Source organism: Nanorana parkeri, unplaced genomic scaffold (assembly GCF_000935625.1).
Source record: "Nanorana parkeri isolate BGI_ZX_2015 unplaced genomic scaffold, ASM93562v1 scaffold921, whole genome shotgun sequence".
Classification (NCBI taxonomy): Eukaryota; Metazoa; Chordata; class Amphibia; order Anura; family Dicroglossidae; genus Nanorana; species Nanorana parkeri.
Window position 1 is genome coordinate 490131 of NW_017307189.1, and position 17273 is coordinate 507403.

General features: G+C 45.6%; 1 protein-coding gene across 1 annotated transcript in view; it reads right to left on the minus strand.

Annotated features, from left to right (window-relative positions):
- RIMS1 (regulating synaptic membrane exocytosis 1) overlaps positions 1-12302 on the minus strand; it is a 285605-nt gene extending 273303 nt beyond the window's left edge. The window contains exon 1 of the mRNA XM_018566132.1: positions 11991-12302. Coding sequence (XP_018421634.1) covers positions 11991-12154 — 164 coding nt within the window. The 5' untranslated portion in view covers positions 12155-12302. The remainder of the gene's footprint in view (positions 1-11990) is intronic.
- Between the last annotated feature and the right edge of the window lie 4971 nt (positions 12303-17273).

Consider the following 17273-nt stretch of genomic DNA (forward strand, 5'->3'; position numbering starts at 1 on the left):
TTCTAGTTACGCCTCTGATCAGACCTCACAGACAAAAAGTTGGAATAATAAGTTTTAGCACATGGAGAAGTGTGTTTGTTCCTACCCATTCCACCAGTTACTTCTGTACATCTTCAACTATTGCTGAATGACTAGTGGGCCACATTTGGACCTGATAAAACTAAACTTGTGCAATAATGCATATTCATTTCATTCTCTGCAGTAAATAACATAACTAAATAACTAATCTGACAAACACGGTTTTGCAAGAGAAGACCCTACGTGAATAATACAATGTTTACTGTTTTTTTATATATCCCCACTGTTCTTTGCATTACCGTGCTGAACAAGCCCACTTGTGGGCCTTATTTTTATAAAGCTGGAGGAAAATAAGGTGTCTGGCATGGTCATAGAAATCAACCAGATGTACAATTTCATCTAGATGGTGAAAGCTAAGAACACCAGGGGCGTCCCGATGCCGGGTGTCACCCGGAGTGAAGACCAGGTGACACCCCGCCGTGACATCATCACGCATATGTGTGTGACGTCACCACGCGCGTGCGTGTGACGTCATTGCGCAATCATCTAATTGATGCCTGCCGGGGGCCATCTTGTTGATGGACACCGGCAGAAAGAGGAGGGGACATTCACCTGGCAGGATGAGATATACTGCTGGGTGTCCCCCCCTCTCTCCTGACACTGTCGGGCTCTCGGTCCATGACCGAGTGCCCGACTTTTTAGAGGGTTCAGTCATTTTTGGTGCCACCCCTCCAATGGGATTCACCTGGGTGCGGGCCACAACCCCCTTGTGACGCCACTGAAGAACACAAAGAGATGTCCTATAGACAACTGAACCAGTATTAAATATAGATTACAATAATGTAACCCAGGGGAAACTACACAGTAAGAATATGCCAGTCAAACTATAAGGCCATTTTCACATGGGCTTTCTGATCAAGTCCGCCTCTCAGTTTTTCAGGCGGATCTGATCAGAAGCCTGATGTTAGTGTATGAGCAGCTCAGTCTAAACCAATGTACATCCATTTACATTCGGTTACCCGAGCTCTGGCCAGGAAAAACAAATAGATCAGAGTTCGGTTTCGCTGGACCTGATCGTGCTGGATTGGGGGTAACCAGATATAAAGGGACACCTGTCCATTTAGATACAGCTGCCCGTACACTAGCATGAGTCTGGTAGTGTCGATTTTTCCTCCATCACAAGATGATGGGAAAAAATGCACGGACACAAATGTCATAATGGTGACATCCATTCCGATCGGGAGGGGATCTGTGCACGGATCCCCTCCTGATTGGACCCTGTGAAAGGGGTTAATAAAGAAAACACAAAAGGTGTTTAGATTCCACCCATAGATCATGCTGGGAGGGAACACACTACAGAGGTGTATACATGTTCGTGGTGTGTTTATAAGGTTAGTAAATCAACCCCATTGTCTTTTGAAGCCTAAAGACATTTCCAAACTTTTTAAAATGTATTGAACAACTTGTCACTAGATATAAGTCAAGGGTTTCAAACTGGCTTCTCTACCCTATAGAGAACATGGCACTGACCGTTTAAAGGAGGAGAAGTATTAGGAGAGTAAAATGTACTCTTCCCAATACTTCAAACAGGCATCAGATGTCGGCTCTATAGATCTAGAACTGAGCGATCACAAACCGCTAATCACTCAGCAAATTGTCTTCTTCCTGTAGAGAGCAGTGATTGTCAGCACTCCCTGCAGGGATTCACCTCTCCTCTCTCTGTTCCTCCAGCTCTATTGGGGTACAGACAGGGAGATGGTGGGCACAGCTGGCTCTGGCTTTAGAGAGGCAGAGCCAGCAGTCAGTGAGGCACCAAGGTGGATCCCGACAAAATTGTCAGCATCTTTCCCAGCTGCAGTGTGACTCTGTGCTGTAACCCCCTATATGCTGACTTTGGGTCACAGGAGTACATTTACCAAAAGAAAACTAAAGCAAAAAAAAAAGTTTGGCTTTAGTTCTCCTTTAAACTCATTTCTAATGAGAGTGCCACCACTGAGTACTCAAACTGGTCAAGGGGAATGGCTCTCCTAGGGCTTAGCCCCAGAGTCCTGTAAGTCAGGCCCCAATAACAGGCAAAACCAACTCATAGTAGATGTAAACTATAATTTATGCCTTATTTAAGTTGACAAATGAACAATTTCTGTTTTCTTTTCTTTAATAAGGTAATGGTTTACCTTTTTCATCCTTGTGTCTTAGTTTCTGCTGATCTCCTCCAGCCCATGTTAGCCATTTGCTGTCTGCATACACTCACTCCAGTGATAGCTGCAAGTTATTGCTCAAGGCAGGCTTCCTGATAGTGACAATAATGGAACATGCCTGCACACGGATGGTTGGCGCTGCCACTTATAGTCTCCTCCGCAAGCACATATGACAGGCCAACAACACAGGAGAGTAAAGGGTAAACAGTAACTGGGAGACAATGTTGTCATCCTATAACAGGAAGAGCTTTAACAACCTACATGGCAGGATCACCAGCTAATAGTTTAATGAAAGCTGCAGAAATTAAATGGAAAATATTATAATGTAATCCTAATACAACAAATTTTGCCTCACTAGTAGATGCCAAGGAGGTGAAATTGACTGTATGATTACGATCAGCAATCAGGATCCTCATGGGAAGGAGACCTCATGCTTTGCCATGGTCTAGGGCACTGGTTTACAGCCAGATGTATGCAAACTGCAGAGAATATATATATTATATACACACACGCATATACTATATTTTAAGGAGAACAATTAGACTCAAATTAGGAGTATCAGAAATATATGTACCGGGCAAACAGTGGACTTCGAAAATACTATACCTATACTGCACTTCTTTAATGAGGGAAAATGAGCCCGTGCTCATTTTGTCACTGATCGCTGCATGTTACAAGTACCCTCTTCACCTCGGTCAGAAGGCTCTAATAAGTCTATTAACATTTTAAAAGTCAAGCCAATAAGTCTGAAGTGTCTATTTGACCTTTATCAGAGATAAAACATGTACAGTAAAAACCAGATTGTTCCAGTGAGTCACCATCAAACGCCTAAAGTGGATCCCCAGCTCCTAAGTCCATACATTTTTGGCCGGCGAGTGGTGTTTGATGCCCTAGGTGGGGTCTTCTTTCCTATTCCTCTGTTCTTCCTAGATCTGTTTGACTTAAACATAAGAGAACACTAAAAAAAGCATGTTACCAATAGTTTACAGGTACACCTTTAAATTGTAAGTAAAGGCAAATTCCTTCTTTGATTTGGATAGCATGGTTGAGGGTCTAGACCTCCCTATATGTCCTGGTGACCACTGCCACTGAGACAAACCGTGAGGGAAATCAAAAAATTTAAAAAAAAAGTACGCCGGCCGCGATGCGAGGCAGTGTGTTCTGGAGCGCACTGCATCTGGTGTGAACGAGCCCTAAGATGGGAAAATCGTTTACGTCCAGAGAGATTTTTCGCTCATTTCCTGTTGTATTTCCAGGACAGGAAGTTATGGGAAATCTCCCCAGCTGGACACAGACAGCATACAAATAGTTTTAAAGGGGTTTTAACCATTCCCTACTCTTTCTAAAATAAAGAAAAAGTTTTATATTTTAAACATGTAATCTCTAAGGCCCCTTTCACATGGGCTGATCAGGAGGGCATCCGTGCACAGATCCTCTACTGAACACAGCAGTACGGGTCGGATGTCACCCCTGTGACATCCATGTCCGTACAGTTTTTTCCTTTATCTTGCGATGGAGGAAAAAACTGAAAGTGCGGGACCCCATGTATGTCTATGGGGAATCTGATGAAAACGTATACAGCTGACTAGCCCCAATTTGGTCTGGCGAAATGGAATACTGTCCCATCTGTTCTGCCAAACCCGGCCAGACCTGGGGGTAACCAGGTGTAAATGGACATGGCCGCCCATAGATTTGCATTGGGCATCCGAACGGGTCCTTCTGAAAAACTAAAAAACTGACCTGATCGGACGGCCTGTGTGAAGGGGGCCTAACTCATCACAACTACTTTTCGGGTAGGACAGAAGGGAGTATGTGATTATAAAACCTCTATGAAACAGCCACCCTGCTAACAAAGATCTGCAGGCTAATCAGCTCAGAAAAGGGCACAGTATGAGTTTAACAATTCTGTAAAATGTAACACATGAGAACATCCAACGTATATTTACATAGCAAAAGATTATTGAATGTATACATACACACACACATTCAATTCAGGAACAGCTCTACAAAATATACTGATCATAAATATATATTCAATTAGCATAGAGATTAACTCCATTACTGCCCCAAATCTACAATATAGACAAAGCTCTATATAGGTATATAAAGACAAATCACTGTGTGGTACCCTAAACACACTCCACTTGTTAGCAATTGGTTACTTGTAGAAATGCAGCTAATCTGACCCCACAGATGATAATCAGAATTATATACAGCTAGTAATAAAAATGTTTAATGTGAACTTTTTGTTCAATACAGTAACAATTCAGTTAATCTGTTGATGCTGAAGTAATGCTTGCACTAGAATGGCAAGAGGGATGGAGAGCGACTATCATTCCCATACAGACACAAATCAGATCAGACCATGCCTGAAAGTGCAACCATCAGAGTACTAGCAATGCTTGAACCTTAAACGTTGCTTGAGTCTTTTAATAAAAAGATTGGCAATGCTTGAACCTGGATGGACATACTTCAGCCAAGAAATTTCTAATTGTTCTTACATTCAGTCCTGATCCTCATTCGCTTATGTGAGTGGTGCATAAACCAGTCTTAGCATCTGCCGGCTACTTGGTCAGGAGGAAACCACCTAGCCAGTGGTCAAATACATGAACATGTTGTGCTTTACAAAATCAAGGAACAGAAACCGCCTGGACCAAGGGGCCTGTGGGAACATACCACCATACCAGTGACAAGTGTCAAAGCCCAGAAGGAGTACTGAGGAGACGGCATGTAATTACCCTCCTGCATGATCCCACCTCAGAATACTGTATCCAGGCCAACTAAGAGCAATCACCAGTAGCACAATCATTGAGAGTCACTAAGAACTCTCTAAATAAAAAGAAAACCCAAGGAGTTGATGCTATGCTTGAGTATACCCCTCCACTAGTAGGGACAAGAAGCAAACTAAGCTCTGAAGGTGGTTAGATGGGTGGGTAGGTAGGTAGGTGGGTGGATGGATGGGTTTGTGGGTGGGGTTTAAATGCTTTCTGTTGTGCTTCCTGTCCAGTTCAGGTGGGAACTGCAATCTCTCAATTCTACCCATTATGGAAGCAACTGAAATCAGCAGTTACTGGAATTTCTGGGCATTCTCTGAGAACATATTGATACAGCAGTTGTACACGACAGACTAACAGTGTCAATTAAAATTAAGCAAAAAAAGAGAATACACAATAAAAATGTGTTCTAACGGAACTTGTCCCACCATCTGGCTCTCTAAACTATTTAAATTACTAATCAACCTATTATTCAAGAACGATCAGTGGACTCGAATGTCTATTTCAGGGCTCAAAATTTCCACTCGCGCCCTCGCAATTGGCGAGTGAAAATTGCGTGGGGCGAGTGGAAATTCAAGGGGGGAACTGCTGCCACTTCTACAGCGGCGATCGCCCGTTCAGCAGCGGCGATCGCCGTGTCAGTTCTCTCTCCTCCTCGGTCGCTGAGAAGAATCCATCTGTCCACATCCCCCTGCCACCCCCACCCCCCTTCACCTACCTCTCTCCTCGCTGCTCCGTCCTCCGGGCTCCATCCTCCCCCCGGCCGCCGAGTCTGTCTCCTCACAGGCGCGGATGCAGGGAGCAGAGCGGCAGGGGTATCAGTAACCCTGCCGCTCCGTGATAACCAGTGAGAGGGGAGGGCAGTCTTCCCCTCTCACAGAAGTTCTAGCACAGTGCTGTGCTAGAACTCCTGTATTGGAGGTGACAGGTTCCATAAAGAGAACCTGTCACCTACAAATGCTATCACACAGGGGCTTGTTAGCTCCTGTGTGATAGCGATAGAGTTAAGTGGGGGGAAAAAAATTGTTACAAAAATTAAATACAATTTTTAAAAATAAGTACAAAAGAACAGGAAAAAAATTATTACATTAAAATAAAAAGGTGATTAAAAAGTAAAAAAAAAATTAACGGTCCACTTGCCATGATAACCAGTTGACTGGCAGGCTCCTTCCCTACAGGGACCCGGGCTCCACTGCATAGAAGGAGGACAGGAGCCTGCCAATCAGCTTGTTACTATTCCCTGGGTCATATTTGGCGGGCGTACTGGGACAATGAGGGCATGCTGGAACTTGTAGTTCAATTACGGCATGTCCCAGCATGCTCTCACTGTACCTGTACACCCCCACATATCACGGGGGGAGGGCACAAAATTTTGTCCTGCCCCGGGCGCCGGTTACGCCACTGGGTCTCTGTACTGTGCATCACACCGCAGGTCTCTGTACTGTGCATCACACCGCAGGTCTCTGTACTGTGCATCACACCGCAGGTCTCTGTACTCTGCATCCCAACGCAGGTCTCTGTACTCTGCATCCCAACGCAGGTCTCTGTACTCTGCATCCCAACGCAGGTCTCTGTACTCTGCATCCCAACGCAGGTCTCTGTACTCTCCATCCCAACGCAGGTCTCTGTACTCTGCGTCACACCGCAGGTCTCTGTACTGTGCGTCACACCGCAGGTCTCTGTACTGTGCGTCACAACGCAGGTCTCTGTACTGTGCGTCACAACGCAGGTCTCTGTACTGTGCGTCACAACGCAGGTCTCTGTACTCGGCATGGTTACTGATCTCTGTACTCTGTGTCACACCGCTGACCTGACGGAGTTAAGGCCGGGGCAGGGTAGGGGTTAGTGGGACAACTTGTGGCGAGTAACTATTAAGGCCTGGCTAGTAACTTAGGACTTGAAATTTTGAGCCCTGATCTATTTCACCTACCATCTCCAATTAGAAGAAGGCACAAGGACCGGGCAAAAATATAAAATATTCTGCACACTGACTCAAGATTAAACAGCACATCACCTATATTAAGAAAAGCCTATACAGAGTAAACTATAGGTCTTCCATTGCTAACCTAAAGAATGTTATTTGCATGGCCCGCTCTGGTGTCAGTAGTCTCTCAAACACTGAGAACAAATACAAAAATTTAAAAAGCAGAGTGAAGTCAGAATTGCCGATTTGCATTCTGTTTCCTGGTCAGTGCTCAGAAAGTACCATAGCCACTGGATTAGCATGACAACCAGTTAACTAGAGGTCAGCAATAGAACCCTCCATACACTCTCATTACAGGTCTCCTTTAAAGCTAATCACCACAAACATCATTATATTTAAATATATTCATCTATGGTCATAAAATATATAAATCCATATTGTGTGCACCAAATGCCTTTCCAAACCCAGAGATTAGCTTAAAAAGTAGCAGTGACATCATCACTATGCTGCACGTAGCCTGTACAGAGAACAGAGCTATGGGAGGGGTCAGCAGGCCCCGCGAACTACAGGCTTAATGCAGAAAACTAGTGGTGGAGGGGGCAGATACAAGACCAGCCACCCTGTACAAGGAGATGGAGCAGCCCTGACTGGTCTTTATTACAGGAAGCTCCAGCACAAAGGTGAAGTTTCATACTGCATTACTGCACAGATCTGGAAGAAATACACAAAGCACACCAAGATTCAAGTGGGGACATACATAGCTCTTATATTTACACAATATTTGCTAATCCTGGTGTTCAACTTTAAAGGCTAAAAAGAAGCCTTAGGAGAACTCTGGTACGGAGCTGAAGAGCTCAATACGTGCAAGTGCTCAGCAGAGCAGCAACACTGGACAACAACTGCATTACCTCTGCATCTGGCAATGCTGTTCCATTCATTTATACTCCTTACCCACCAGGAAGAACGCATGACACAATTGCCCATCTGGGTCTGTTCACGCATGTACAGGAGGTGCTTCTGTGCAACACACCTGTTTGTAGCCCTATAGTACCATTAAAACAATCTGATGTGATTGCTTTATAATAATAAAAGGAGGCTTCACAATGAAATTCACAAAACAAAACTATGTCACTGTCCTAAAAGAAAAAACAAACATACTACAATGAATACTCTGGATGTTTTTTGAAAGCAATAGAAATGTAGAGTCATCTGAGATTTTGCAGTTTCCCCACCTGAAGTAACGGGTGACCTAAGGCGACCAGATGTAACTGTGTTCATTCACTGAGGGGTCCTTTATGGCTTGTGGCCTATGGATTGTATATAACATGTTAGCCATGTATCAAAGGCTACTTTTTAACTTTACTGTTATGTGTATGGATCTTGTAGCAACTCATTAGATTGTGTCACATTTTTCAGGGCATGCCAGTAAAATGAAGGTGTGCCGTTTGTATATTGCATTCCTGGCCTAGACACACCACATTTGTGAGAGCATTCCATAAGTCAAAGGCCTATTTGCATAATGTAGTAATACAGCAACCAAACAAAAGTCATCTCTTACTAGTACTACTTTTCTTACATTTCAGCAGAAGAGGTCCACACTTACATTAGATGCACAGCCTCCATCTTTAGAGTGTCTTTCATCCTTGTTTCATGGGTCCTAAAACTGCTGCCCCCACCTTCTTGTTTGCAAGTGTCAACTTTACCCAGCGTGCTCCTATGGAGCCCTGACGCAGCCACCCTGCATGTTTGCTCCTTTTTTCCCACGACATGCGCAGGCAGCATCTCACATCGGCCACTATTTTTTTGTCAATTATGTGTCATGCATGAACAGTGTAATCCTGAGGAGTGAATCAGCTGACTCCTGATTAGAGATAAGCACAGATTCGGATCAAACCTGAGCTCCTCTGAACATGGAAATGGCAGTGGCAACCCACCCATTCAGCTGCGGGCTGGGGCATTCCCTGCCCTGCAGCTGCATGTAAACAAAGGGGCAGGATGCTTGTGTGGACTTAATTGACCTTATATGGCGACGGCCATATTAAGTCAAAGTAATTGACCAAATAAAGCCATGTGGCCATATAAGGTCCATGACGTCACTGCAGCTTGCCCCTTTGCTTACATACAGCTGCGGGCAGGGAATTCCCTGGCTCACAGTTGACTGAGCAGCAGTGCAAGGAGTTTCCTTCTGTGTTCAAAGAAGCTCCTTCAATGCGCGGAGGAGCTCCCTCCACGCGCAAAGGAGCTCCTTCCATGCACAAAGGAGCACCTTCCATGCACAAAAGAGCACCTTCCATGCACAAAGGAGCACCTTCCATGCACAAAAGAGCTCCTTCTATGTGCAGAGAACCTCAGGTTTGGACCAGGTTCAGTATAAGGCCATAAAAGGTATATGACATCACTGCAGCTTGCCCCTTTGTTTACATACAGCTGCGGATGGGGAATTTCTTGGCCTGTAGCTGACTGAGCAGCAGTGGAAGGAGTTTCCTTCTGTGTTCAGGAGGAGCTCCTTCCGTGTTCGGAGGAGGTCCTCCTTTCGCGATCAGAGGCGGTCTGTGATCAGAGGAGTTCCTTCTGCGATCAGGAGGTCCTGTGTTTGGAGGAGCTCCTTTCCGTGTTTGGAGGAGCTCCTTCCATGCTCAAAGGAGCTGAGGTTTGGACCGGGTTCCGTCCAGACCAGAGCTCATCCCCACTCCTGATGATACTGTGAGAGTGTACCCCCCATCTGGAACAGTGAGAAAGCAGAGCAAAGGAAGTAGGTGCATGCAGCTGCAAAATCATGAAAAAATAATGCTGAGAACAATCATTTCCTGCAATGTGCTCTTTTACCCTATACAAATGTGTTTCTGATTAAATACACTTGGCTCTAGTATCACTTTAAAGCCTACAGGCAGTTATCGGTTACATCTCCCTGCACAGCCTCAGTATATTATACACCGCTTTTCAGAAAAACTGAAAATTTAAAAAAAAAAAATGCAAGCTTATTTCTGTCTAAAAATATCCTTTTAAGATACAGGACATTGGAGAAAATGATGATGGACAATTTGTGAGATGAGTCCCATTATGTTTGTTTCATTTCCAATTGCAAAGTGGCACATAATAAGAAAATATGAGATGATGTCATCTGATGAGATGTTACAGCCGGCATATTCCTTTAAGGCTGCCACACCCACTCCTGAATACATGAACATTTATGCTGCATTTCACATGTCACCGTTTTCTCCATGACACTTTACTATTAATCGGCGCTCTCAGCATATTTTTTTTTCCTCGGAGCACAGAAGAACACTTGAGATTCTGTGTGCTTATACATCAGGAGCCTTAACAGGTTAACATCCATATCCAGCTGTAAACAAATTCATTACAGAAGTCCAGAAGACAGTGGTCAGAATATTATTTGCTTATGTCAAGAGATCTGATGTGCAATGCAGACATTTAGCAACACCTTATTCCCCCAGAACAGAGGAACGGCTTTGATTGCTATAAATGAAAAAAAAAATTGATCTAGACATAAAGCCGTTTCTCATAGCAACTAACTTGTTGCTATAGGCAGCAGCTACACTATCCCATCCTCTTAACATAGGTCAAAATCTAGACCAATATTGACACAGCAACTGCTAAAACGGAATTCATGTTTTTCTTCCAGATCTCCCACAGGCCTAGCTGGTCATCAGAATTACCCTGGATCCATTTTTAGATGCTGTGACACCCTGATGACATAAAGGCACACATACACGTTATGTACTGTAATCACACACACATCATGTGCTGTAATCAATTCAAAATGCTAGAAGCACATGAAAAGCAAAGATTATTTGTTGTATAGACATTAGGAAGCCAGATATCCCATAATGACTGATCTACACTCATGTAATCACCATCATACATAGCCCCAGCCCGTCAGACTTGGATCTCTATGGGTAGTAAGAATGGGGAGGAAGCAGAATGCATAATATTTGCATACCGCAGGAAATAAAAATGGAGAACAATATAAGATGCATGTGATAAGCGTGATCCTATGTATGAAATGCAAAGCCCATGTGTTAGAAGAAAGAAGGACATTCCTCTCCATCATATATGAACAACAGGTAGATGGATTGTCATGCATTGATTTTACAGGTAATGATCAGGTTGTACTATGGCGATACCCATCATCCTGGTACAACCACTGGATGCTATGCAAACATAGTTTGGGCTTTGGCAGCGCTATATATGTATGTATTCATCAAAGTTATGAATGAAAGAATAACATGGCAGTTAATGAGATAAAAGCCTTTGGACATTCCCCCCCATCAGAAAAGGCAACCACACCCCATGCTCTGTAGACCAGCAAGCCCAATGCTCCCAGGAAGAAGTCATTTCTGCACTACACTTCCCTTCCATCCTGGTCATTATCCAGAAAGATCATTGGGTATCATTAGGGATATGATCAGCCCGGAAATGTGTGTGTATGTGTATGGGGGGGGGGTAAACATGTTCATCAGCTGTCATTCCATGTCCTCCTAGGCGATGGATGTGTAGAGCAGTCATGAATGGAACAGCTGGATGTATGCAGTAGGAGGATGTGGACAGCAGTGCTGTGTTTTCCTGGGATTTATAGGCCTGGAGGGCTGTATGCTGGAGCCAGAAAACAGGACAGGCTTGCTGCAGGCCATACTGCCCGTATATTACAGACATGCATCCTATAGATCACTATGGCATGATATTATACAGGGCAAGTATACCCCTTCCCGATCACAGTCATGATACCTGGATATTGATGGCAATGGATGGCAGTCCACAAACATGACAGCTTGAGCTGGCAGGAGGAAGATGGTTGGTGTACAGAACATCTACAGATCAGCCATCATCATCAACATTCAGTAAACAGTGCACACCTGGAGAGGGGGATCTGTCATCCACCTTGGTACCTAACAGGTTAAACAGCATGACACACACACATACATACATACATACATACAAACAATTGTACCTGGCAATCTAAATGAAGCCACCTACAGTCAATCATTGCCTTGTCACTCCATCACCATCTGACTAGCTCTTGTTTTCCTTACACTTAAGATAATACGATCTCCTTACTTTAGCATGGCCTCTTCCTTCTCCTCCTCCTCCTTCTGTCGGTTCATCACTGCCATGATAGTGTTCCTCTCGTCCTCTGTCAGATGGCTCAGATCGGGGAGATCGGGCATGGGGGGAGGCACTATGGGTGGCCGAGGGCCTCTGGGCCCCATTGAAGAAGACATTGTGAGAGGGTAAAGGGCGGGGGGAGCGCCCACCTTCAGCCTGAACGTTCAGAGAAATGGACCACTTGTCTCCCCCACCCTACCTTGTCAGTGTAGTCCTAGCAGGCAGGCAGACCGGTGCTGTTATGTCAAAGCAGGCATCCTCGGCATCCCTTTAGAAGTGCACGCCCCTTACTTATCCCCGCCGGCCAGCAGGTGGCGCCGCACCTCTGCCAATCAGGTGGAGGTTACCATTGGATCGTCTGAGCTACCAGTGCAGTAAATGTACATCATCGCCGCACAGGGTTAACCCTCTCCTTACCGTCTATAGTCATTGCATATACAGACACCATTGACACCCTGCCACAGACTCTGCTATAACATGTGATATCAATGTCTCACCTTTGAGCATAGAAATAGTCCACAGCCCTGTTAAAATATTAATTTGCATAGTATTGCTTTAATAACTATATGTTGTTTAGGGCTCATTTGCACCATAGCATTGCGTTAAAGGCACATTATCCACATGCAATGTTGTGCATGCTAGGTGCACTGCTGCGTTGCCGTATAGTCTTAATGACACCCCAAGGCACCTCCTGGCGACTGCGTATTGTGCTGCACTGCAACGCATTTTAGCACAACAGCGTGCATTGCTGTGCATTAAAAAAGTAGTGCAAATTATGTCAGGGTTAGACATGTACTTAGTGACAGAGCTGCCATCCGGGGGGTATGGCTGATACCCATGAAAGGGGCCCAGGGAACCTGGGGGTTCCCCTCAGCTCACTGACAGCGGAGAAGCAGGCCAGGGCCCAGAAGCTCCGGTCCGGTAGAGGAGGCCAGGGCCCAGCAGCACCGGTCTGGTGGCGTAGGCCAGTACACAGCCACGCCGGTCCGGCGGAGGAGGAGGCCGGGGCCCAGCAGCTGCAGTGCAGGAGGCCAGGCCACGGTAGGTAAGGAGATGTGTGAGCTGGGAAAGGGACCTTGACCAGCCCATGCAATACATTATACAGCAATGCAGAACAGTATATGAATTGGACTCTGGACTTAGGAACGCATTAGACTCTGGACTTAGGAATGCACTGGACTCGGGACCCACCTGAGGCCCCACAGAGCCCACCTGAGACCCTGCAGAGCCCAGCACAGAGAGTCTCAGATGGGCTGTGCAGGATCTATGGTGGTCTCTGCAGGGTCACACTCAAGTGGGCTGTGTGAGGTATTAGGTGGGCACTGCAGTATCTCAGGTGGGCTCTGTGGGGCCTCAGGTGGGTCCCGAGTCCAGTGCATTCCTAAGTCCAGAGTCCAATTCATATACTGTTCTGCATTGCTGTATAATGTATTGCATTCAGTGCCATTCTGCATTAGAGTGTAAGCTCCTCTGTACAGAAACTAATGTGACGGCCTCAGTGTTCTCTGTACAGCACTGCAGTATATGTCAGAACTATATAAATGTATAATAATAATAATAGTGTGTGACTGTGGGGGAACATTAGAGTGTAAGCTCCTCTGTAGAGAGACTGGTGTGGCTGGCTTAGTGTTCTCTGTACATCACTGTGGTATATGTCAGAGCTATATAAATGTATAATAATAGTGTGAGACTGTGGGGGGACCACAAGTACCAGGTACGAGCATGCCATTGGCTGCATGGGCCCCCATGATTTCTAATGGCAGCCCTACCTAACAAAACGCTGTGGTGTGAATGGGTCCAAGTATTGCAGCTATGCCAAATGAGATGAAGTTACACAGATATGATAAAGTAGATACTATATATCACAGTAAGATGCAGGGGCAGATATCCTAAATATCATACATGACTGCAGTAGTATAAGCCCCATTCACACCTGAGGATGGCTTGCCAAAGCCTTACAAGGCTGATTAATCCCATCATTGTCAATGGTGCTCGTTCACACCTCAGCGTATTGTCACTTGTAGCTCAAAAAAGTACATGAGCCTTGTTCAGGCACAATTGTGTGTGACTTCAGTGCGAGCGCCTGAAAAATGTGCTTTTGGCGTTCCTCCTTCTAGTGGCTAGCTTTCAGCTGGTTAAAACACAAACAGTCACGCCTGAAAAAAAACACAGAAATAACCTTCAAAATGACCAGAAAACACTCACAGTCCAAAGTAAATGGAGGCTAACAGAGATATTTTTTGATTCCTAGGGGTGCTAGATATCATTATATGGAGGTCATATAAAATCAGGGATGTGGCATGTCACATTTTCATCCTATCAGGTACATGCCTCCATGATCCTCCTGCCCAAGCATTGTCAGGCATCACTGCTGCAGCTAGGATTTCTCAATGGCAGGAGGACCCGGGGGACTGATGAGGCCAGCCATGCCACCAGAGAGGTGTTTGTATTGTATGTGTGTGTGTATGTATGTACTGTATGTGTATGCAGTCAGTGTTACTGAAATGGTATGTGCACCTTCCACCATTCCAGGAACACTGACAGTCAGGGGTGTCCGTACAATTGTCCCTGCCTTGGGGGGTTTGCTGGCAGTGCACGTTACCAGGGGGGTTGTTGGCGGCACACACTTTATCAGGGGGATGCACGGTATGTCTGTCCGGCGTCCCACCCAGATCACCGATGTCACTGGTGGCCAGGAGCTGGGTGAGACGCCACCCAGGGCATTCTGCTCAGCTCCTGGCAACCAGTGGCATAATTGAGCTGGGCAAGACGCCGGCCAGAGCATTGCGGGTTGTTAAGGGCACATGAACCAGTGAGATGCTCATAGTAGGGACAGCCCTGCTGAAAGTACCTGTAGGTGGCAGCCAGGTCCACTGTCAGTGTCTTTTCAAATGTGTATGCACCTGGCTCCTATCCACTATTCCAGTGACACTGGCAGTACGACTCGCTCTGGCTGTCACAGATGTGCCATTGCAGTGACGCTGACAGTATGCCTGGCTGTCACATATGTGCCATTCCAGTGACACTGACAGTATGCATGGCTGTCACATATGCGCCATTCCAGTGACACTGGCAGTACGCCTGGCTCTGACTGTGACAGATGTGCCATTGTAGTGATGCTGACAGTATGCCTGGAGGTGGCAGTGGAATTGTCACTGAAATGGCACATATGTGACAGCCATATGGACCTTCCATTGATAAACAGTGTGCCTGGCTCCCACCCACCTGTATCACTGAAATGTTGACTAGGTGAGAGCCAGATGAACTGTCAGTTTTACCTGATTACTGTCCTAGGAGTTTTAATGCCTTTTCTTTACCCCTGCTGAGAAAAACGTTTTTATTCCCATTTTTTTTTCTTCAATCTAAATACTTGGTACACTGTATATATATATATTTTTCTTGGGAGACATTTATTACAGGTATTTATATAGCACTGACAATTTACACAGCGATTTACATAGTTGCACATTCACATCAGTCACTGCCCTAGAGGAGCTTACAATCTAAGGTCCCCATTTCACATCTATAGTAGGGCCAATTTAGACAGGAGCCAAATACCCTTCCAGCATGTCTTTGGAGTGGGGGGAAAACCAAAATACCCGGAGAAAACCCATTTCATACACAGCAGCTATCCAGATCGTGGCATCCTCAGTCACTTACACTTTTTTTTCGTTTCAGTTAACTGCCACTTACATTCTGAATGATCTCAGAAGCGTCTCAAACTGATGTAAAAAATCCAGTGTACCCATCGCCCTCCTGACCGAATAATACCCTTGGGGCCCATTCACACTAAGCGATTTATCGCTCAGTAATCCGCACGATATCGCGGATATTTACCACGCGATATCAATCTAACATGTGCATGGCAATGGGGCTCTGTCCGTCGCTGTCGCGAGTCGTGCGTCGCTACAGCAGGACCCTTAGGCCCCATTCACACTGAGCAATTCGCAAATCGCGCGTTTGGCGCGCGATTTGCATTTTGCGTGTTTGTCGCGCGATATCGCGCAAATGGTTGCATTGAGCAACCTAGAATCGCGGCAAAATCCGTTCCAAAAAGGGTCCTGCTGTAGCGACACACGACCCGCGACAGAGACGGACAGAGCCCCATTCAGATGCATTGGAGAGCGATATAGCGCGGATTATCGCGTGATAAATCGCTCAGTGTGAACGGGGCCTTAGAGTCGGGTGGGTGCCAAAGCAGAGCCGTAGCTAGCTCCTTTTGCACCCGAGGCAGAACAAAAAATGGTGCCCCCCAACAGACGTGTGATGCCACCCACGTGCGGCATTATGTGACATCATGCGCCCCGCCTCCAGGATGGCGGCACGCATGCACATAATGCGCCGGTGGCGAAATCCAAAATAGCATAAAAATGTCTCCGTTTGACTAAACTAATTAAAAAATGTTTAGTTTCCATTCATTTTGTCTTTGCACATGTGTAGTAATGTGTGTGCATGAGTGTGTGGCCCTGGCTGCGCCCCCTCTCAGCTGCGCCTCAGGCGAGTACCTCACTCGCCCCATGGTAGCTACAGCCCTGTGCCAAAGTGACTGCAGATGCCTCTACAATCCAAGATAAGTGTATGTATAAAGTCACTCGCACTCCAATAGAATTTCAAGTCAAAAACGGTTAATTGATTTGACTGCTATCACATCATATAGCGAACTATATTGCTATCACATCATATAGCGAACTATATTGCTATCACATCATATAGCGAAACTGATGTCATATGCACGCTACATATGCACATTGAAGCCAGTTGACGTTGGCCCTTAAAGTGACCCTGACACCACAGAGTCTCTTACCACAAAAGACCAGCTCTGTCAAAAAACAAGGCACTTTACTTTCCTTTTCCTTGGTCGGTGTCTTGAAATGCCGCTGCTTCAGAACTAACTGGTTGATGCAGGTATGTGACACTTTTGGATATGTGAACACCCGCTCCTCCCACTGCACGCAGTGGTTTCTTCCGCCAGCACTAATCCAGTGATATCAGGCATCCAATGGTGAACTGCTGCTGATGATTTAGTTGCTTTGGGAGCAGACATTTCAGTAATTAGAATAATTGCAAAAATAATAATTAAAAAAACAGTTTTGGCTACATATAGTTGCTGGTGAAATTGTAAAAAAAAGATTGTGCAATCAGATTGTAAAGTATATGGCTTGTTTAAAATGCATCTCCACAATAAATTTCACAGACCTGACGCCCCCCCCCCCCCCTCCACAAACCCCTCCCCCC